The following is a 24,519-nucleotide window of genomic DNA, read 5'->3' as shown; positions in this document are numbered from 1 at the left end:
ATTTGGCTAAAAGCCCTGGATACAGTGAAGGCGTTAATGAGAAACTTTTTAAGGATGTTGAAAGTGCTCTTTATCTTTGTAGTGGAATAAATCAGTCATGGATTATAACTATAAATATAATTTGGTGTGTGGACTAAAATCCAGAGTTGCTTGTGGACATAATTATCATTAGACTTGAAAGAGTTTTGTCTTCTTGAGACTTTCTTTCGTTTTGTTTTTCTCCATTAACCACACTGTTATCTGTAAGAAAAATTCGAATAATGCCTGACTGAAAAAACATGTGGTGGAAGTAAGGAGAATAATACGCTGTGGACATATTGTGGATCAGAGAGAAATTGCAAGATGGAGCCTGTTCCAGACATTTGGACTCAAATGATCCTTAAAAATTTGGAAAAATTGCTCACAATGAGAAGACAGCAGTTGAGTTGGTCCTTGCAGATTTAGGCCAGTTTAAAGACTATCTCTCAACAGAAAGATGTGTGCAAGGAGCAACTGGAAGATGGGAAGAAACAAGTATAAGATACAAAGAAGAAGAAAGCGGAAAAGATGATGGTGAGGGATGAAATCATCATCAGAAGAGTGGATACAGAAATTAGAAGAGTGGAAAATCAACAGGATCTAGAGGGGACGCTGATGGAGATTGAAACAGAGAAAATGGGCAGAGTAACACGGGTGCACAAAATACAAAATTTGTTGTAACAAGAAGAAGAAAACGTATCCCAGTTAATTGGACGAATGAACATACCATATATAAGAAAGTGTGGGCTTATTGGGTTCTGCTGTGGACATAAATTAATAAAGATATTACAGGAGAAAAAATGGAAAGAAAGAAAAAGAAACCTGAGGGTTAACCTTACTTAAAAAAACAAATATGTACAAAATTGATATATATTAATTAGAATGAATTAGAAAAAATAGCTGGAAATGTTAGCTTGTGGATGAATTGTTTTATAGGTGGTTATTATGTTAAATAATTAAAAAGTGAATATTTAGAAATATATTATAGGGGATTAGGAAAAATCTATTATATTTAAGAAATATATAAATGAGTAGAAGAGTTAGAACTAGATGGAGGAATGGTTTTATATGTTGTTACATTTTGGTAATTAGATTATTTTGTTTTAATATTAATGAGTAATTGAAGTAAGTTTATGTTTGATAGAAAGTGCAAATTTAGAAAATATAGTACAGGGCATTGGGGAAAATTTAGTATATATTATATAAATAAATGGATAAACTAATAAGAGGCAGAAGTAGATGAGTAGTAGATTAGGAGATATAGTATGATTAATGAGTAATGGTATATGGTATTTAGCACTCCTAAATGTATGTTATATGTTTGTATGTGTTAATTATAAATAAATAAATAAAAATTAAAAAGATGAAGACAGGAAAGGCCTCATTGAGGGAGCCTTGTCAGGTTAGTGAGGAAGGTGCTGATGAACTTGTTTAACTTACACTTGGTTAAGCAGCAAACACATTTAACTCTTCTCTGTGCACCTGAGGCAGTAGGTAGAGATTCTGGTTAACTGAGTTTGCTGCCTAATCATGTGCTGGCTTTTACTATATTCAATGTGGCTTTTACTGTATTCAGAAGCAAACCTTAACGTATGCTACATAAAGTATGCTACAAAAAAAAAAGATATTCAAGTTATCTAAAAAGCAGGTGAACAGGGTCAGTATGTTTAGCTTAACACAAACTCATTGGTTGTAATTTCAGACGTCCAAACTAATCTAGGACACTTTTTTTGTTTTTTTAAATAAACTTACCGTTTTATTCCTCAGTCTAATTATATCCGAGACAGAACCAGCTCCGCAATACTCCATAACAATCCATAGGTCAGTGTTCTTAAAATAGCTACCATAGTACTTGACGACATAAGGGCTAAAGACAAAAACATGGCAGTCAATATACAGAAAGGAACTATCAAGAATGTTATGAGAAAGTACCATCTAGGGTAAATTCTACTAGATAGAAAAAGCTTGGGAGTTTTTTCTCAAGTTTTATCAAGCACATCAAAAGGCATGGATAGAACACTTGTTGCACACACATATGATAAAGAAAATTTCCAAAAAGGTAATCACTCAACAGCTTGTACATAATTAAAAAGACACTCCTTTCATAAGCCATACATCAAAGTGAAAGAGAATTCAAAGAAGAAAGATCCATATAACTGTCCACGGTATCCTTATACTGAAGTAAATTCTAAACCACAAGCTCAAATAATATAACACAGGGGTGGGCAAACCCTGGCCGACTGGCCATTTGCAGCCCTCGGGACCCCCAATCTGGCCCTCAGGGAGCCCCCCTGTATCCAACAGGCACTCAGCTGCTAGAGACTTGCTGGAGCCCTCGCTGGCTTGACACAACTTCTCTTTGCAGCAGCGATGGAAAGGCTGGCCCTGCAGATCTCTTGAATGAAAGTTCTGCAGGAGCCCTGCCCATCCAGCAAGAAGGAAGAGTTTGGGGAAGCCACAGCTGAGGCCGGCATCAGATGGGGGTGAGAAGTTGCAGGTCTGGTGAATGCTGCTGGAGTGTGCATTGTATTAGGGGCAGGCAGGTTGCTGGAGAGAGGGGACGAAGACACAAGACCTTTAGAATGGGAAGGACCATGCTGCCTTTGTTGAGTTGGGGGGGACTGCCTGAGAGAGGGGGAGAAGATGTGGAACTTTTTGAATGGGAAGGAAGGTGGAAGGAACAAGGGAGAAGCTTGTGAGATCCTTATTCTGTGTTAACTTACTCCTGCTGTGCTTAGGTGAGTGTGTGTCTCCTGCAAGTCAGAAATGCCACCCTCCCTTTTCTCTGTTGCTTGAGAGATCCTTATTCTGTACTAACTTACTCCTGCCTGTGTTTGGGTGAGTGTACAACTCCTGCAATCCAGAAGTGGTAGAACTCTGTTGGTTCTGAGATACTTGGTCCTGCGCATTTTTGTAAGGTGCTGGGGCAGGGGCAGTTGGTGAAATATTTTTCCTCATGTGCTTCTGCCTTGCTGGGATGAGTTTCTGCCTGGAAATATTTGTATTATAAATAAGCCCAGTAAAATTCATTCATTCATATAAGTTCTGTTTCTAATGCACTCATTTATTTAAATTTATGTACATTTATTAAAATTTGAAATGTAAATTCTTCCCCCCCCCCCCGGCCCACAACACAATGTAAGAGAGATGATGCGGCCCTACTGCCAAAATGCTTGCCCACTCCTGGTATAACACATCATTAAAGTACAATTTCCACATGATAGGCAACGTTCTTTTCAAAAGACAAAATATCACTGGCTCCAATCCAAATGTCTGTGCACATAGTGCATTACATATCAGTTTGAATGCACCTAGCTGTAGACAACATGATCTAAACTGATAGTTCCAAGCATTTTTTAGCACTGTGGAACAGTCCTAGTGAACCTCATATGCAACCCCTCTTTAAGTGCATAGTTTCCAGGAAGCAAGAAGTTTACTGACAAGAGACTTGCTTCTGCACTACATCTGTCATCATTTGATCGAGTCAACTTATCTAAAATCCTCCACAAAATTTATATTTGACCACTCAAGGAAACATAATCTATTCATTTGAGAATGAATCTCTACTCATAAGATGTACTTAGAATCTCAGTTCCAACCATGCATAAATTGCATCTTTACTTCCAAGACATGAGAACCCAAGACTTTCCTTCCCACTAGCTCAGGAAGCTCTCCCTGCTCTAAGCTTTAGTGTTAACTTTCTCTCCAACTTAAGCACTATGTTATGTTATACTCGTTAAGTGCTACAGTATACTAATGTCAACAGCACATCTTGAGCACTTCACACTGAGCATCCAGCTTGCAGCTGGAAATATAATGAACTCTGGGGGAAAAAGGCATCATAGAACCAATTTTATCCTTATCAGAAATATATGGTGGACTTTAAACCGTGCCCCTTATAATTGTCCTATTCCTAGGATACAATATTTTGGGACAATCACTACAATAAATTCTGAAGACTTCACACTAAAGATTAACAAGCTGCAATAAAAAAGTAAAGATTAAAAGCCTGCCGAAGTATATACATTATTTGAATATGCAAGCAGCATTCTTGCAATCCCCTAATTCAGATTGTTAGTCTTACTTTAACTACTGTGTGTTTTAGGGCATTCGTAATTTATCTATAAAGATCTTCACTGATATAAAACAAACCTCAAAAGAAAGGGAGCTTTTCTCCCTACAAATATTTTACAGAGCAGTGCTTCACAAATATTTTACTAAGAGCACACCCTAGTCTTTGTTCAACACCTAGCTGTCACTGTCAACCTGTGGCATGGAAGGAAAGGCCACTTAATCCTTTGTACTGCATCCTCTTCAGTTGTAGGCAATCTGAAGCACGTTAAGGCCCCCATCTCACAAAGACACACATATGAGAATAGAGACACTACAGTTTAAAAGAGTTTCTGCATTTTGATATCCTGGCTCCCTCTCTTCTGCTCCCACTTGCTAGCTAAATATAATCCCCAAGGGGAAGGCAAGTCCAAAATGATGCACCTATCCCACCCACAAGATAGGACAACCTATAAACATTAATTTCAAGGATGACATCCTCTTAGCTTAACTACTTTAGCAACATTTCTGGCTTTTTAAGCAATGAGAATCCAGTAGCAGATCAGTCCCAAGGCATTAACAAACCCCAATACAAGATACATAGCAATATTACATATGCCATGCTATCACTAGAATTATGACAACAGTTACACCCAAGTGCCAAGGCTCATGTAATGAGACCCATGAATCAGATTACAGGTAGGAAATGTTGCCCATCTCTCTAATAGGCATACATGCGCTGATGAAGTAAACATGTGCTGTGCTAAATAGCATGCTTCAGGGCAACAGCATTTTTTTTATAAAAAAAAAAGCTTCCCTCATTTGTTATTTCATTTAAATTTTTATCTTGCATCTACCGTTGATGTTAACAGGTTTCTGGTAACACTTTTTAAGATGAACAACATGATATATGAATAAGATTTGCCAGATCTCCTGACATACCAGATCTTTCAACACTGTCAATGTATTTAAATGCTCCATAGCAACAACAGAGGCTGCAACCACCATGGTTCCCATTCTGTTTCTCCATTCTTCCCACTTGCTTTAGCCAGGAGGCAATACAAAGAGGACAGTAAAGTTGCAACTTGATCTACATTTGTCATACATTAAACAAGTGTTTCACAAACTGCGGGTCAGGACACTCTTGGCGGGTTGTGACCTGATTACTGGTGAGTCCCACAGAGCCTCCAGTGAAAACACAGGTGATAGAAAGATCAGATAACTAATTGCCTCATGCGCTGAGGCTATTCAAAAATCAGACAGCTGCTAACTGCCCTGCAAAGAACTAAGCTCCTACAGTTTGCAAGCCTGTGAAAATATAGGAAGATAAATGTTTGATATGTTTAAGTATGTTGTAGTAATTTTCATTATGCCATTAAAGGTTGTTGAGTTGAGTTAAATGTTTGAGCATCTTTTTCCTGGTGTGTTTCCCCCCCCCCCAAGACCATAAATGACAGGTAGTGGGGCAGGTGAAGGCTGGGTCACGTAATGGGCAGCCCAATCCTATCCTGCACTGGAACAGAGAGGACGGCCAGCCAGCCTGCGCTGTATCCAGAGCAGGGTTACGGCTGGCTGCAGCACAACCTGGGGGAAGGGGAATCAATTCCCCTTACCCCAGGAAAGGCAGCAGTTACCTGAATGGGGCTACTTGGATCTGCACCACCTAAACAGGCAGCATAGATCTGAGCAGCCCGGCACTAGGCCAGGCCGCCCGGCAGGGGAGTTAGGATCCTGCCTAAGTGCCAGATAGTGGCTCCTCCCCCGTCCTGGGCCCAGTCCACCCACGAGCCTGCTCACTGCCTGCCCTCCCCATCCTAAATGCTCCTAGACCACCGTTCCCAGACCCCTGCACTATCCATGGTAAGCCAGCACAAGCTTACCTGGTGCTGGTACACCAGAAGCTAAATTCAGCCAGCTGGCCTCCTCCTACAGTGGTGCAAGAGTGCCTTACGACACTTTTGCGACACCTCTGGGCCACGCAAAAGACTTGCACTGGCCCAACTGGGCCTTTGGATTGCGCCCTAAGACCCTCAACCCTTGAGGCTATTCATTAGGGCTATCTGATTATGAGAAATGGATTGAGCTTTTTCAGATAGACAGAGAAAACTTGTGAATAAATAAAAATATTTCTTTCTAGATAACCTTTTTCTTCTTAACTCTCATAAAGTTAGGTGGGTGTTGACAGAGTATCATTTTAAAAAGTGGGTCCAAGTACTGAAAAGTTTGAGAACCTCTGCATTAAACAATAAAAATTCTTGAGACAGTGAATTTCAGCTTGTATTTCACATATTAAAAATTGTGCGATCAAATAAAGGTTCCTAGGTCTTTATTTTTAAAAGATGGCCGAGTATTCAAAATAAACTAAATTCATACCTGTCACACTGTTGCATTATAGAAATTTCTTTAATTATTTCTTGTAGATCCGATTCAACAGGGACTTGCTTAATTGCCACTACTTGCCCAGATTCTTTGTGTATTGCTTTAAACACACTGCCATAAGACCTAGAAAAGAAAAGTGGTACTGATGTAGATCCTTGATAAGAAAATTATTTTATCCAGCCAGCCCATCCTTTACATAACAAGGTCAAATTCAGATTACACAACAGCCACATTTGCTAGTATTTGCTGCAATGAACACCTAAAAAATGTAATGGGGAGAATCATGTCTGTCTTCAAGGAGTGAGTGTGTGCTACAGTCACGGGGGGGAGATAAACAGTTCTTCCTTTTTCTACAGCTTCTTATGCTCCCACTCAAAATGTTGCTTCCTACACTGAAAATTCATATCCAGTCATAACTATTTTTTTTTTAAATCACGTCTTGCAAGAAGGCAACTCCATTTCTATCCAGCTACCAACAGGTGTCACAAGAGGGTTCATATCTATAATTTAATTAAGCAGGAGTTTTATTTATGTGTAGGTGATTGTGGTTCCAAATCATACAAGTTCATTTTTTGCATTTCTCTAAAAACAGGAGGCCCTGATATAATACTTCCATAAATTCACAAAATTTGCCTTGTAATTCGTAATACATATAACAGTTTCTCAAAGTCCAACATTTCTTATGCAGCAAATGGGATGAGAATGGTGTATGTGTAGAGCTTATTTTTCTGCTTGCTATTAGGCTACAGCATTTTTGGCATTTTTTCAAACTTATGTCTTGCAACACCACACTTCTAAATACACTTAGAACTGAGTACCATCAGTTTCAATGTAATTTATTTCCAAATGATTCAATTGCTTCCAAATGGGTTTTAGCTATGTAAATAAACTGAAAAAGGTCCAAAATAAAGACAACAGGAAGAATCATTATTCTTATCTTGCTGGTTAAATGCCCTCATTCTTGATACCATGATTATTTAAACCTTTAAATGGTAGAGCTAAATATTATATAAGTTGTTGCATGTATTTTTTAAAAATGATTTAGGTCAAATCCTATCCAATTTTCCAGCATTGGTGCAGCTGTACGAACAGGGCATGTGCTGCATCCTGTAGTAGGGAGGCAGTCATGGAGGCCACCTCCAGGCAAGGGAATATTTGTTCCCTTTCCTCTGGGCTGCATTGCAGCTGCACCAGGACTAGGAAGTTGGATGGGATTGGGCCCATAGTTATTTTTACAACTGCATATGCAGCATCTGATAGGCTAACAAAATGCAGATTTATTTGTTCAAAGAAGGTGCTGCTAACCATTAAGTTTAGCAAGAATCCTCCTCAGCTGATGTTTCTGAAGCACACACATAGTTTACTGTTAAACAGAGATGAAGGGGAAGACCCAGATCCATGCTCTTCAGCATCCAGGCAGTAGATCTATGACTGCTTTACAAACAGGACCTTCGCACCATTAAAGCCAGAAAGAAACAGTAGGCAAAGAAGAGGAAGCAACATCTTGCTAGTTATTTGAAACGAGTAAGCAGAAGACACTTCATCTGCAACGTACTCCTCCACAGCTCCACTCATGGCTGACTTTAGACACTGCCCCAGACCAGCAGTTTCTAAACTTACTATGGTCATGCCACCCTTCCTCCTTGGTGCCCTGCATGAGAATTGCACAAGAACTTAGCCCGGCCAAGATGCTAAGATGCAAGATGCTAAGATGCCAAGATGCTAGGAGAGTCAGTAAGAAGAGTTTGTCAGGGACATCGTTTGGTATCCCTGTGAGTTTGCCGCTGCACCCCAAGGTGTCACGGCGCATAGTTTGGGAACCTCTGTCCAAGACCAATTGTTTTTCCCCTTATAGCAGCGCTTCTCAAACTCGCAGGGAGTTTGAACTCTACTGTAAGTTCTTGCACGGAAGGGGAGAGGCAGTGACGTGATCGCCAGAATCGCATCACTGTTGAGAGGCTTGCCTGGACTCACCACAGTCTGCAGCAGCCTTCCAGAGATGTGGGGAGCCCCGTGCCAGCCTCTGCAGGGCTCCCCAACATACAGAGACAGTGAAAATAACTATTGCGACCCACTTCCAGTTTCGCGAATGCAAACCAGAAGTGGGTCGTGATCATTATCTGCACTGTTGCCGCATGTTGGGGAGCCCTGCAGAGGCTGGCGTGGGGCTCCCTGCACTGATGAGAGGCTGCTGAAGGATGCAGTGAATCCAGGCAAGCCCCTGTGCCCCTCGACAACAATGCGATTCTGGCAATTGTGTTACTGCCTCCACCTCCTTCCCACCCCTTAAGGGGACAGAGGCCAGGGCTCTCTGGCTGGGGCACTGCGATGCCGCAGTTTGAGAACCTCTGCCCTATAGGATAGAACGTTCCTGATAGGTGCATGGCAATTTCTCAGTATGCTCCACAATGTACTCCATCATCTATTCCAAATGAATAGATGAAATGTCTTCTGCTTACTCGTTTCAAATATGTGGCATATATCAAACAATTTCCATTGACAATTTAAGGGAAAGGAAGTGGACAGGTCAGTTTTAGAAACCTATCAACAGCAGCAGGGCAAACTCATATGTTAAGTTCCACAGGACGAAAAGCAACTGACGATGGGAAAGTGACTTGGAATGAGAAAAGTTTGCAGAAAAAAGTACAGCCTGCCCACTTCCTGCATGTGATAGACTTGCGGGAATTCAAGTATGTATACTCTCCAGCCGCTCCAGTCACCCCCACCACCACCACACACACACACACACAAAAAGACAGGAAAAAAAACACATAAAACAGTACAGGCAATTCTAGTCAGCATTCAACATACTCTAATTATGCCTCAATGTGAGCCGAAAATGAGAGTAAAAGCTGCTGTTCCCTCGGTTTGCCTGTGTCTCTCTCGTACTGTGCTTTTAGTTCTTAAAGAGAAAGTACATATTTGTTGGATTTAAGGGAGTTTCAACTACAGTGACTTTGACTTTAGAATGCACAAGCTTCAGAATATAACCCTTGAGTAAGATGAGGGCCAACTGTATAACCATTTACTATTCCCTTGTGCATAAGAGAAGACAACAGGGGAGGAAGCAAGCAATTCCATGGTTTTCAGAGACTTGTTCTTACAGCAATAAATCATGGTTTAGCATTACATCTGGTCTGAACACCATCTAAAATGGAGGAAGATCAGTCAAGCTGATGTTGACTATGTTTATGCGATTGCTTCAAGTCTTTCCAACTACTTCACAAAAGACCATACATACCCTTCACCAAGTTTCTCCAAGACATCAAAGACTTCTTCAGGTTGCTTAGTCAAGCTGTCTTCACTCAGTTTTTTTAGTTTGCTAATTTAAAAAAGTAAAATATTCAAAAATTAGACATTTGCAGTAGGCTTTACAATATTAAAAAACTCTTTCGGACTCATTTTTATACAATTTGTCGCTTAAACTGTGATTACAGTGGGAATCAGTGAGTACAGAAGAGCAGAAAAACCAATCTGACCAACATATAGCTATCCCAGTCTACTAAAATCAGTGAAACAACAAAGTCTAAATGGTTAAACAATTATACAATGGTAAGGAATATAATAACATAGATTAACCAGACAGTAATGTAACTTGTAAAATAAATTAAAAAATATTCAACCATAAAAACTCTGGGGTTGCCAAAGTACCCAGTTGACAAACTTTTCTCATGTTGTAGGCATTCCTCCCAAAGAACCTTCAGACAACCAGGCATGCAAGACTTTGAAAACCAGAACAGAACCGTGTAGATTTTCCCCCCTCAATGCACCACAAATTAAAATAGGTATAAGTGGAAAGGAAGGCTATTTTATAAAAGAAAAAAACATTATAAACTAATAACTTCTATGGATGCACTTACACGACTGCTTAACTAAAAAATTCATATTCTTTAGAATCAAATTCTTGCCACTGAGTGATGCCCTTGTAAAGGTTCCTTGCTCAGCATGTGAACCAGAAAGAACTACTATGGCTGTGAAGAACCATGACGTTCCTTACAGAGGCACTACATGGAGTTTCTTTCTACTAAACACATGCCCAAAAATCCTACAACTTCCTCTCCAATCTTTACAAAAGGTTCAAGATCCTCCTTCGGACTTACTTTGAGAACATAACACTTCAATACTCATTGCTATCTTGCAGGATTGTTAAGCCCTCAAGTCTTTATTTCCCCCCACTGCAGCTGGGGAGCTATAGCTAAGAAAGGGTAGCTTGCCTGGGACCACCTAGTGCAGTGTTTCTCAAACTGTGGGTCAAGACCCACTAGGTGTGTCACAAGTCAATTTCAGGTGGCTCACCATTCATTTCAATATTTTATTTGTAATATATTAGACTTGATGCTACCATGCTGTGCGACTGCATCTGGGGAAATGTTACAGACCTGTACTTTTAGCAAGCTACTATGTATATTCTTTTAGCAATGACAGTAAATAGGACTTACTCCTGGGAAAGGCTGGTTAGGATTGCAGCCTAGGATTGTTAAAAATTTTCCTGCTTGATGATGTCTCTTCCAGTCAAGACATCACTTCTGGTGAGTTCTGACAGATTCTCATTCTAAAAAGTGTGTCCCAGTGCTAAGTGTGTGAGAACCACAGAACTAGTGAATTCATGGCAGACTAAAAGGTTTAACTAGAGAAGTGCTGATTTGTAGCTCAGCCTCTGAGCAACCATGTTAGATCAACTCTCTGGCAGAATCTCATGGTCCAAAATTTAGTCCCAAAAGGTACAGAGCTGAACATGTAGTAGTACTAGAAGCAGCTACCTGCTGGGGTTTAACTACAGTCAGAAAATCAACTAAATGTATATGTCAGTGCAGGAAGACAGACCAAAAGTAAATTCTATATCAAGTTTCCATCCAAACCCAGCCCCCCCCCAATCAAATGACAATCAACTTTCCCTGCAAGAAGCCCACCACTGTGCAGAGCCCTTCCATGGCTGTGCAGCAGCAGGGTAGAGCCTCCAGACATTCAGCAATGACACCACAAATTACTGCCAAGTTGCCAAACTCCTAGCTGGCCAAACTGTGTGGAGCTCTGCCTTGAGGCACATGACCATGCACCTTAGGGAGCTCACCGTGTTCTTTGTTTTAGAAGGGAGCTCGTCGTGTTCTTTGTTTCAGAAGGGAGCTCACCGTGTTCTTTGTTTGTTCTTCTAAACAAAGAACACAGCGAGCTCCCTGCAAATACTCCAGTATATATCACATCCCTTTGAGAATAAGGACTCATCAACAGTAGCTAGATCTGCCTTTCCCCATCCATTTGGAGATGGTCAAGGCAGCTTGCAGGAACAATTTTAAAAAAGGTTTATACACATCAAAACAAAAAAGTTAATATATGAAACAAGAAAGTAAGGTTTTCAAACACCTCAGAAACACAGGAAGGATCAACATATGAGGTGTCACTAAAGAGAAAGCCCTCCCCGTGTTCCTGCCAACCAAATACTGTATTTAATAATAGTGGCACCCATGAGAGGAGCTCTTCATCTGACCTTAGGGAATGAGACAATACATAAGTATGGAGAAAGTTCTTCAAATACCCTGGCTCTAAGCCATAAAGGGCATTATAGGTAATCACCAGCATCCTGAATTGCACTTGGAAACAAACCACTGCTCCACAAAACAGGTACAACAGTGGCATGACTGAAACAAACTGCCTGGACTCAGTTGTCACATGGGTAGCTGCATTTTGCACCAATTGACGCTTGCAGATAGTTCTCAACAGCAGCTCCACACAGAGCACATTACAATAATCCAATCTCATGAATCACTGTCTGACTCAGGTATAGATGCAGTTGGCGTACTCACTTAAGCTGAACAAAGATCCTCTCCATGCCATGGCCTCCATCCGGGTATCCAGAAGTAGAGCCGGATCCGGAACACCCCCAAACAACTTCAATTGGTGTGCTACTCCATTCATTAAAAGTCCACAATTCATCACAAGGTTTGAGGTTTCTTCACCAACAGCAGCTCAATTTTATCTGAATTTAATTTTGTTTTCCTCATCCAGTCCATAACTAACTCCAGACAATGATTCATGACTTCCATAGCCATCCCAGCAATAGACAGATGGGTATCATTCACATAATGGTGGCACCCAACCCTAAACCCCACAATGACATCTCCCAGAGATTTTCTTAGATGTAGACTTAAATGGAGGCAAGAAGAGATCCCTGTGAAACACTATCAGCCAAGATAAAAACCTGTAGTTCTTACACTACCATATTCTGGTATCTAACCTACAGAAAAGACTGAACCAACTGCAGAACAGTGCCAATCAGCTCCAACCCAGAAGGATACCATGGTCAGTGGTGTTGAAAGTCATAGAGACATCCAGCAGAACAAACAGGGATGCACTCCTGCTGTCCAGTCCCTGGTGTAGGTTGTCCACCATGACAGCCAAGGCAGTTTTTAAACCTTTACCAGAAGCAAGAATGAACAAAGTAAAAATCACCAGCTTCAACCTGAAATCCCTTGAATTGGGACATTACCAACATCTTGCCCCAAAACAGGAGGTTTGAGACAGGCCAGTTAATTTCCCAGTACAGAGGGATCCAAGGAGTGCTATTTCAAGAGGGGTGAACTAACATCAGTTTCAAGATGGTTAATTTCACATCTTGAAGGTTAATAGAGATGTATTATTCTCTATTCTTCTCTCATTCTCTCTGCCCTCTCAATCAGTCCATCTCACCAGCCACAATGGGCAAAGATCAAGGGAGAATGTGATAGCCTCACACTTTCAATTATCTTCCTGTTCACATCCTCAGGATGTGTAATGGGAAAAGAGTCCCTAACAACAGGACTAACAGTTGTGGAATGGACATCTACAGGAATTGTCAATGAGGAGTCTACATTAAGACAGATGTGAGAGATTTTATCTGCAAAGTATCCAGCGAATTGGTCATAGAAGCCACCAAGCTGTCCTCTATCACACACTGAGGTTGAAGATATAGAAAACCTCATTTGGAACACCTGTGCGGATGACTCTCTATGGATGAAATTTTATTCGCGGTCACCATCATCAAGGAGAGAGCCCTAAAATGGGCTCTAGCAGCTGGTTAGACAGATTCGTCACAAGCTTTCCCTCCACTGTTGCTCAAGACATCTGTCACTAGAAAGAAGAATTTTATACACCATCAAACATGTAGATTAGTTTTAAAAGTACAAACCACACATGGGTTTTTACATATGAAGAAACTAGTCAACTTCCCACATATCAAAGGCAGTTTTAATTGAGGTCTATGTACAGCAACAAGACGAACTGCAGAAACAATCCAGAGGGTCTGGGTTTGGACAAGGAAAATGTCTGGCCAAATAAAAAGCCAAGACAGCACAACAACTGTCCCACTAGTATCATTTCCCCTCTAAGCAAATATGGTACTAAGACTCCAGCACAGATGTTTGTGTGCTATACGACATGTTCCCTCATGAAATCAAGAAGTGAAGATGAAAATAGTTTGAGAACCTACTACAGAAAAATGTGCCCGGTTCCTTGCAAGAAACTGTTCACTGTTCTCACCAGTACCAGACACTGTTCGAACATTCAGAAAAAGTCTGCAGAGCCAAGCTGATTTTGATGTAGCAGCACCCAGTCTGGACTAGAAGTCCTATCCATGTATCAATGGGATTCTATCGCACAGAGTTTGGCAAAAAAAAAAAAAAGGCAGCCATAGCCAACATGGTACAATTTTAAGCTGAATAATTCCCTGGGTCAGGGCTGGTTAGGCAAGCAGCAATTTTCTTTGAGGCTCAAGGATTTCTACCCATACACTAAGTATTAATGTTTGTGTTTTTGAGGTTACAAAAATGCAATCAACAACCCAAAAGATGTATCCCACCTCTCTCAATCACGACTTGGAATGAGCTGTTTACTGTTTTCTCTAATGTAAACTTGTTTTTAGGAAGGCTAAATACAGCCTTCCTGTTTGCAAGAGAGGCTTACAGCTGAGCTTGAATTTTTATTTAGGTTCTTCTTATACTCTCTTCTTAGTAATAGTTTATTCTTGATGGGGCAGTGGTTAGCAAATTGGGTTTTGATCTGAGTAACAATATTTCATATCCCCACACAGTTCCAATTCTCACTGGGTGACCTTAAGTTAGTCACACTTCCGCCATCTAACCTCACTTATATGCTTATTCTAAGGCTAAAATACTACACTGGGCTTGGGGGAAGGAAAAGAATAAAAATTTAGGCCATAAAATCAATAATTACATGGGCAATTCAGCCTGTTTCTTACATTTAAGAAGAGAAGTGATGATTCTGCCTCTTTAGTGCAGACATCTGAGGTTAGAGTCTTGTAGCACCTTAGACTAATTTATTTCAGCATAAACTTTCATGGATTATAGTCCACTTCATCCACAAAAGCCTAAACTGAAATAAATGCAGTTGCAGCAAAAAGAGTCTTTGTCACCTTAAAAATGAATGCAAGTAGTTACCCCTCTGAAAGTAGAGGGATAATTGGGTATACTGTTTCTTTAGACAGGGTTATCAGGTTTGGATTGAAGGTGGAACACCATTTTGTAGGGAAACAGGAGACCATTCACACTGGAAAAGCAGCAAGGGAATAGGGTCAAATTCTCCGCATGGCACATACCCAGTCCCATCTGTCCCTCCCTGTAGTTGTTATTTAGGAAACAAGAACCAAGTACACAAGGGCCAGTGATGTACTAGCATAATATATAGTTTGACCTACAGTCACTGAAGAGCTTCAGCAACCAATCCTAGCTTTCACAGTCATAGATTACTATTCTACAGGTACATCTAAAAGACTGTTAAGTTGCTCTTGAACATGATACAGAAAATGTTGACTTGGACAAGCCCTTCTCTCACAGGCTCAATATCTCATTGTTTCTTTGGGATAAGAATTGTCCTTGCAACAATTCTGTGAGGTAGGCAGCACACAACTGCCTTGCACTATGTTAATTGAGAATGATTTACAAATAACAGTAGCAATTCTGAAACCACACCTTTCTTCATTTCTATAGTGATTATATAGCTCCAGTGTCTGTGGTCCAATGCACATGAAACCGTTTTATGTAAGGGTTCACAATTTTTCCCCCAAACTTACACAAATCTGGCCTTCCAAAAGCCTGGTGGCCAAGAAACAATGTGCCCTGTATCTATTCTTATGACCCAGTCCCCTACAGTTCCTATTTGCTTATTGTTTAATCCTCTGAATCTGCCTTGACCACACTATGTATTATAAGTAACTTGAAAGTGGGTACACTGGGACAGAAATTCTTCATTATATGCCAAAGTCAGTAATAAACACAACATTGCTTTTAAATGAAGTCAGGCAACTTCCAATAATTGCTATGTTGTCTCTTCACTTCTTATAATGATTTGTTGCAGAGATTAACGGGACCCAGTTCACTTTTAATTTAAAGCGGCATCTGATCCTAAAAAGGGAGTTAAGAAAACTAGTCTATGAGGGAACAAATTGCTTATGAATACTTGAATATTTATAACCACATGTAAAAACAAACAGCTTCCTTAATTTAAAAACATAGGAAGAAAAGAGAATATATATGGAAATTGTAGGCAGTTCTCATGTTTGCAAATGTCAGGAATGAGGGTTTTGTTCCTAAACATAGAAAAATTCTTAAATCCAAGTTTATACAAGCTATGTGGTGGGGGAAAGAATCATGTACTATAAGAACCGTTGGTGGTTACTAACTCACGTGCTCTAGTTTGAAGTAATAATATTTACGGAAGTATAGAGGAGTTTAAAGAGGTGCACTCTCAAACAGGCAAATATCTTTTGCTATTGTCATAAACACAAAATATCACAAAATGAACAGTTTCCAAAATCCAGGTTAATTTACCCTTTTTATTGAATACATTAAATTCAACATGTGTTGTCTAGAAATGTGATTTCCACTATGAGTTATAATTTAAAACAAATTGTGGAAAGCACAGAAATAGAAATGTGTTGTTGGCAACCTTCAGTCTCAAAAGACTATGGTATCACGCTCTGATTGGTGGTTCTGGAACAGCATCTAGCGTGGCTGAAAAGGCCAATTCGGGAGTGACAATCCCTTCCACAACAGGAGCAAGTGCAGCCTGGTCTGTCTCCCTGACTATGGGCCTTCCTTCTTTGCCTCTTTGCCTCAGACTGTTGGCCAAGTGTCTCTTCAAACTGGGAAAGGCCATGCTGCACAGCCTGCCTCCAAGCGGGCCGCTCAGAGGCCAGGGTTTCCCACTTGTTGAGGTCCACTCTTAAGGCCTTCAGATCCCTCTTGCAGATGTCCTTGTATCGCAGCTGTGGTCTACCTGTAGGGCGCTTTCCTTGCACGAGTTCTCCATAGAGGAGATCCTTTGGAATCCGGCCATCATCCATTCTCACAACATGACCGAGCCAACACAGGTGTCTCTGTTTCAGCAGTGCATACATGCTAGGGATTCCAGCTCGTTCCAGGACTGTGTTGTTTGGAACTTTGCCCTGCCAGGTGATGCCGAGGATGCGCCGGAGGCAGCGCATGTGGAAAGCGTTCAGTTTCCTCTCCTGTTGTGAGCGAAGAGTCCATGACTCGCTGCAGTACAGAAGTGTACTCAGGACGCAAGCTCTGTAGACCTGGATCTTGGTATGTTCCGTCAGCTTCTTGTTGGACCATACTCTCTTTGTGAGTCTGGAAAACGTGGTAGCTGCTTTACCGATGCGTTTGTTTAGCTCGGTATCGAGAGAAAGGCTAATATTATAATGCCGTTGTACAAATCTATGGTAAGGCCACACCTGGAGTATTGTGTCCAGTTCTGGTCGCCACATCTCAAAAAAGACATAGTGGAAATGGAAAAGGTACAAAAGAGAGCGACTAAGATGATTACGGGGCTGGGGCACCTTCCTTATGAGGAAAGACTACGGCGTTTGGGCCTCTTCAGCCTAGAAAAGTGACGCCTGAGGGGGGACATGATTGAGACATACAAAATTATGCAGGGGATGGACAGAGTGGTTAGGGAGATGCTCTTTACACTCTCACATAATACCAGAACCAGGGGACATCCACTAAAATTGAGTGTTGGGCGGGTTAGGACAGACAAAAGAAAATATTTCTTTACTCAGCGTGTGGTCGGTCTGTGGAACTCCTTGCCACAGGATGTGGTGCTGGCGTCTAGCCTAGACGCCTTTAAAAGGGGATTGGACAAGTTTCTGGAGAAAAAATCCATTACGAGTTACAAGCCATGATGTGTATGCGCAACCTCCTGATTTTAGAAATGGGTTATGTCAGAATGCCAGATGCAAGGGAGGGCACCAGGATGAGGTCTCTTGTTATCTGGTGTGCTCCCTGGGGCATTTGGTGGGCCGCTGTGAGATACAGGAAGCTGGACTAGATGGGCCTATGGCCTGATCCAGCGGGGCTGTTCTTATCTTCTTATGTTCTAAAGAGTGTCGGTGATTGTTGAGCCAAGGTACACAAAGTCATGGACAACCTCCAGTTCATGCGCAGAGATTGTAATGCAGGGAGGGGAGTCCACATCCTGAACCATGACCTGTGTTTTCTTCAGGCTGATCGTCAGTCCAAAATCTTGGCAGGCCTTGCTAAAACGATCCATGAGCTGCTGGAGATCTTTGGCAGAGTGGGTAGTGACAGCTGCATCGTCGGCAAAGAGGAAGTCACGCAGACATTTCAGCTGGACTTTGGACACTAATTTCATACCATTTTAGATCTTCACACTTAACATCTGTATAGTCATCATAACAGCACACTACTACCAGAGCATAAGATTTAGAGCCCTGTGAAACAAAATCTGTCTCCTATGGCTACTTTCACTGATTACCAGGTGCTTTCAGATATATGGTTTAAATCAGATGTTGTACTGTTACCCAAAATAAGTATCTGTCACAGCTTAATCTGAACTAAAGTGCCTTAGAGTTTCATTAAAAACTATTTTCAAAGACTGGGCCCAATGTTGCTCCACTGTGCTCCAATTAAGGCTCTTATATAGGGTAAAAAAATAGAGGCGCATCTACATGAAAGCTTTCCAGATCTCTTATTAGCATATCAGTACCTTAAAACTCAGATAGTACGGCTAGGAGGGTCTCATGCAGAGAGCATACCTTATGTAGTACTCTGCTTATGCTTCATTTACTATACTTCTTATTTACAATGCAATGAAATTGCAGAAGGGAAATGGAGGAGAACCATTTCACAGAGCCATGTGTCTAGTTTCCAATCCTTGAAGAAATCCCACTGCAAAGACAGCTTCTTAAAATATGAAACGCTTTCAGGTTTTAAAAGCATAAAGCTAGAAACATTATTATTTTGAGGGAGGGAGTTCCACACTAAGGGGCTTGCCATAGCAAAGATCCATCAACAGCAGGAGTGTGCTAAAGGAGCATCAGAGTACTAATGGAATCCAAGTCGAAAACTCAGAAATAATGTATCTCCTCAACAACTAGGGCTATTGTTTACAAACTCAAAAAACAGCAAGACAGTTTTACCATTTTTCCATCAACCGGAACTAATACACTAAAAGCCGATCACCAACCAACAACAGAAAAGATTAATGTGAGCAGCTAGCTGCGTAAGCTTTTCTGAGAACCTTGCCTGTTGAAGAGCAGGGTTAAAATGCTCTGAATAAATAAATAAAACACAGTGTAGACTGATCTGTACAAGTTCAACATAGCCTTATACCCAGTGGCGTAGCTAGCAGGGGATGGGAGGGGCATCCACTCCGGGTTCCACCCTTGGGGGGGTGACACCACAAATGCCCCAACATCACGGAGGTTCGGAATAACCCCATCATGCTATATACCATTGGATGCAGAATTTCCAGCAGAATGCAATGCAAAAAACCAGACTGAAATAACTCCTTTCTATCAAAAGTTAAGGCCAAGAAACCAGAAATTAAAAAAACACATGGAAACCTATGGAAAATTAAACGAAGCCATATCACGTGTTTACTCATGATTAGGCAGACATGCCATAGTTCATCGAAAAGGGCAGGCTGAGAGCAATCCAATGACACCAGAATGGTTCCTATCCAATGAAAGTAGCCCTCAAAAAACACCCAAAAAGGAAGTCCCTCCCTCCAAGGGGACAAATGTATTGAGCCCTATGGAAAGGGCAAGTAAACCACACAGTCATGTTTACTCATGAGTAAGCAAATATGCCTTGGCTCCTGGTCAAGTCAGGCAAAGGGGAATGCAAGGCTAGCTGCATGGTCCCAATCTGATGAAAGTGGAGCTCAACAAATGCTCCAGAAGGCAGCACCTCCCAAAGAATAAAACAGAGGCTTCAGCTGGTAAGGTCCATTTTATTTGTTTTCAGACTTGTAAAGCCAGGTGGGTCCTGATAATGCTATGCTTTAAATATAAGAATTTACACTGAACTGGGCACTGGGGAGGGCTGAAAATCTCACTGATATTTTTGTGGGGGGAGGGTGTTCTTGCAGGCAGGCTACAGAGAAAATTCACTTGGTGGAACAGGGCTGACTTCCCCTTATATAATTTTTTATATTTCTTTAATTATTTATAATTATTTTATTGTGCTTGATGATGTCACTTCCAGCCATGACATCACTTCCAGTGGGTCCTAGACAGATTGTCATTCTAAAAAGTGGGTTCCAGTGTTAAAAGTTTGAGAACCACTGCCTTAACTCAAAACAGATCCATTAGACATTCCTTGGGGGGGGGGTGACACCCTAGTGACCAAAATTCTGGAAATCATTGCTTTTAGGAATACCACCATCACATTGTATACCATTTGATGCAGAATTTCATCCATTGCTTGTGGGGAAATATCCACTGCATTTATTTTCCAGACATTACTATTATTCATTTCAAATCCTGAGCTGCTTAGAGGAAGGGTGGTATAAAACTGTGAATGAATTAATGAATAATTAATTAATAATTATGTCATATGGGGCGCCAAATGACCTAGCTACGCCACCGTGTATACCTGTTAGTAGTACAGGATAAGGACATTCATCAAGCCTACAAGTCACTGTATTCCTTTCAGTGCAATTCTAACATTACAGAAGCTCAAAATATGTAACATGAGCACAATCTCTTGGCCCATAATGAAAGCTTATGGTGTGTATGTTTTTCTTTCTCACTCTCCTACAATTTATTTACAGCATTTATACCCCACCCTTCTTCCCAAGAGGACTCAAGGTAGCTTACAAAGGCACAAGTATGTGCACGATTTATGTGCATAGGTCGGATTCTACATATTTTTCCACAAAATTCCAGATTCAGGGGTTTGGTCTACCACAAACTGGGCTCCTCTCTCTTACATGCACTGCTCAAGTCAATGTAATCCAGTAGCATACCCTGAAATATTGTCTGACAATGAGCCAGAATCTGCTGTCACTGCCTATTTCATCTATATACTTTCAGAAAGATTCATGGCACTGTAGACAGGCCAAGAAACTACAGATTCCCCAAGCCTCCATTCCCACACCCCTCCTGGAAGGCAGGGGTTAGGTATCTTAATAAGTCTCCCCCAAGCCCACCAATGGTGGAAGGGTCAGGAAAATTCAGCATTCTCTCTGCCCCATAGGAGAGACCAGCAGGGAGGTCTTAAATGGGTGGTGTATATGATTCCCCCACCAAGCCTAGACCACAGATGAGGCTGGGCTCTTCACATCTTTTAAAGCCATTTCCACCCAACTCTGCATAGAGGCAACAGGGATTAAATGTGGGCTGGGCAGAAATTGGTTTGCCTCATCATATTCACAAGCAGAGTGCTTAAAGGAGCAGCATGGATGGATTTCACCATCCTCCTTACACACACACACACAACTAATCCACATTAACCCATTTCTGCCCAACTTGGCATATATGCAACAGGGTTCAAATGTGTACACCTGTGGGCTGGGCAGAAATGGATTAAGTATATGTGAGCATGAATTCAAGGGGTGACCATTATTCTGGATCACAGCGCACAGGGCTATAATCCAAATGCAGGGTTGGTGTGTGGGATGAGTAGAAGCATTTGTTTCCAGTGAGTAAAATAGAATTACAACCAAAATCTTACTGAACACAATGGGATTACTTCTAAATAAAATAAAGAACACTATTTTCAGACAGCTCTAGTGATGAGTGAAGTTATTTTCCCACCATGGGTGGCGGGGGTTTGAACACACACAGAGTTGGTCTTCTCATTCCCCTCCCACAATGGGACCAGGAGTGGGTGAGGAGCTGGGGGTGTCCGTTAGTCTGATGCACACTGCTAGCCCTATGCAAGTTTGCCCCAGTGGGTGTGGAGTGGGGCTCACCCGCTGGTTTGCCCCACGCTATGGACTGGGGCTCACCCTGTTTTGCCCCAGGCAGTGCAGACTGAGGCTCACTCCCTGGCCTGCCTGATGCAGTGTGGAGTGGGGCTCATCCCCCAGGCCTGCCCCAGGCGGTGCGGAGTGGGGCTCACCCTCCAGGCCTGGTGGGCACAGGGCTGACCCAGGGGCAGCCCTTCCACTGCCCCCCGCACCCCCAGCAGAGGGAGGCCTCGGTGGCGGGGCGGAGGCGGGAGCGAGGGCAGTGCATACGGAGAGGCCTCCCCAGCCGCCGGGAGCAGCGGCGCTGGAGGGAGCCCCCCACAGCTGCGGCCTGGCCGGCCTCCCTCCTTGCGCCCCACATGAAGCAGCTGCCCCGGGCCTGCTGCTGCTGCAGCCGCTCGGTCTTTACCTTTTAGGCGCTGCCTGCTCCATCCTGTGGCCGGAGGCTCCCGGGATATCCACCCCCCAAACCGAGGTGCGCTGCGTCTCCCCTGACGAGCCCCGGCCAGGCCACCCCTCAGGTCACCCACAACTTTCTTTCACTTCCACTCCTGCCCCTTTAAGAGCCTGGCCTCCCGCGGCGTGACTTCTACACCAAACCTGCTAGTCTGAGCTATAAACCTGCTACCCGCCTTCTAGTCCCGCCTTCCTACACGTCTATTGGCTTCAGACGAGCAATGAGAGATTACCATTGGTCGTTCCAAAAGCCTTTCAGGAACCGCAGAAGGCGGAAGTGTGGGGCTGGGTGAAGCCCTCAGCTGTGAGATTTTACTCTAGGGGCAGGCCGGGGAGATGGTCGTGTCGCTGTGCTTCAGCGACCGTGGGCGGGGGAAGTTTTCGTTACCCAGCATGCTTTGCGCCAATAATGTTTCACCCTATGTAGAAAGGTGCATTGTGGGTTATGTAGTTTTTGAGCTTACTGGAGGGACTGGGAACTACTAAGCTTCTTAGCTCAGCACACTTAGAAGTGGTCCCAGTGAATCACTTCTGAGTAGGGTGTGCAGATGCAAAGTGGGACAGAGTGCCTAGACCTTGGACATTGTATAGAAGAGGAGGTTTGGGATGCAATCTTATCCACACTTTCCTAAGAGGAGAACTGAAAACAATAGGACTTACTTCTGAGTAGACATGCACAAGCTTGTGCCCTTGGGCAGGTGCAGCTCAACACGGAAAGGTTTAAAAAGCTGCAGCTGCCAAAAGTCCCTCTTCTATACAATGGTTAAATGTATAGGCACTCTGTTCCACTTTGTATCTGGTCACCCTAAATATGGGGGGGGGAGTGAGGGGGAAAGAAAATAAAGCTGTAGGCTTAGGCACAGTTTATAAGTACATATTTAAAAGCTTCATTGATAAAAAAAAAAACAAGTGGGGAGGAAAGTATTGAAATGAAATCAAACTTGCAGCCCAAGCCCCAGCACATTTACTGCCCAATCCTATGCATTTCTACTCAGAAGTAAGTCCCATTAGAGTCAATGGGGCTTACTCCCAGGAAAGCATGGATAGGATTGGGCTGTCAGGCTGCAATCCTAAACACTCTTTCCTGGGAGTAAGCCCCATTGAATATAATGGGACTTATTTCCAAGTAGACAGGTATAGGATTGGGCTATTATTCAGGAATAAATCCTATTCTACTCAATAGGGTTATTATTAGGGTTACTGGATACAAAACCTCTACCTTTAACCATTGTGTAGAAAAGGGAATTTTGGCAGGTGCAGCTCAACATGGAAGGGTTGAAAAAGCTGCACCTGCCAAAATTCCCCCTTCTATACAGTGGTTAAAGGTATAGGCACTTTGTCCCTCTTTGCATCTGGTTCCGCTAACTCTATCTTCTCATTCCTGTTCATATCCAGCCCTTCTGAAAGGATGACAATAAGGTTCATGGCTCTTCCTGTGACCAGACATGCAAGCTCCCTGCCTAACACCTGGTTGATTGTTCTAATCTATACAATGGTTCAAGGTCTAGGGCAGGCACTAGTAACCCTAGGGCAGACATCTGGTAACCCTAAGTAAATGTGAAATACATAAGTGGATAACAGGAAATTATTTTGCACAAGGACACAGACACTGCCAACTTTTTTAACTAACCCTGTGCCTGTGATCTGAACAACAGCCGAACAAAAAGAAAGTTATTACTTGGCATAAATGTTTTCCCAACATAGAGGAAAAGTGGCAAGAGGCTGCTGTTACAGGCATGAAACCTGAGTTCTTTCCAAAACTGGCAACTTTAAAGAAAACATCTTCCAAATCATCTTAACTATTCTTCTCTACAGCATGATCACCTTTTTGTGGTCATCATTTTCTGTTTCACTTTTCAGTGTCAATGCATAAACCACTTTCATTTCTTTTAGAGCAGCGACAGTATTTTCAACCTTTTTCATCTCAAGGCATACTGACAATGTGCTAGAATGGTCAAGACACACTATCAGCTTTTTGATTATTGATAAGGCATACCATACTGCTGGTGGGGGGCTAACATTCCCCAATGTCCCTGATAATAAATGACCTTCCCCCAAATTCCTGTGGCACACCTGTAGACCATTCGCAGCACACCAGTGTGCTACTGCCACAGCACACTGGTTGAAAATCACTGTTTTAGAGTTAGAATACAGTAATTAGTATTATAATACAGTAATACAAAAGCCCAGAGAAGTTTCCTGTTTTTCTAGCAGCAATCGACAACAAATGAGGAAGGAGAGTTGAGTTCTCCCACCCAGCTCCAATGCTTAATCTTGTGGCCGGATAATCTTGTGGCTTCATTCCGTCTGTATATGAAACTGAGGGAGGGGAGCAAAAAAGCTGAAGAAGGAAGCCTCTTGCCGCATCCTCTTTTGCTTTTACAGGACTGTGAAGCAAGGTCTTCC

The 24,519-nt window shown here is 42.2% G+C and overlaps 1 protein-coding gene across 1 annotated transcript in view; it reads right to left on the bottom strand.

Annotated features, from left to right (window-relative positions):
* Window positions 1-22,221, bottom strand: part of STK3 (serine/threonine kinase 3) — a 171,886-nt gene extending 149,665 nt beyond the window's left edge. Inside the window, exons 1-4 of the mRNA XM_066624291.1 lie at window positions 22,067-22,221; window positions 9,689-9,769; window positions 6,442-6,570; window positions 1,771-1,885 (exon numbers count right to left, since the gene is read on the bottom strand). Coding sequence (XP_066480388.1) covers window positions 1,771-1,885; window positions 6,442-6,570; window positions 9,689-9,769; window positions 22,067-22,089 — 348 coding nt within the window. The 5' untranslated portion in view covers window positions 22,090-22,221. The remainder of the gene's footprint in view (window positions 1-1,770; window positions 1,886-6,441; window positions 6,571-9,688; window positions 9,770-22,066) is intronic.
* Window positions 22,222-24,519: the final 2,298 nt, after the last annotated feature.

Source organism: Tiliqua scincoides, chromosome 4 (genome assembly GCF_035046505.1).
Source record: "Tiliqua scincoides isolate rTilSci1 chromosome 4, rTilSci1.hap2, whole genome shotgun sequence".
Lineage (NCBI taxonomy): Eukaryota > Metazoa > Chordata > Lepidosauria > Squamata > Scincidae > Tiliqua > Tiliqua scincoides.
The sequence above is the reverse complement of the archived record's forward strand: the minus strand, read 5'-3'. Positions and strand labels throughout refer to the sequence as shown.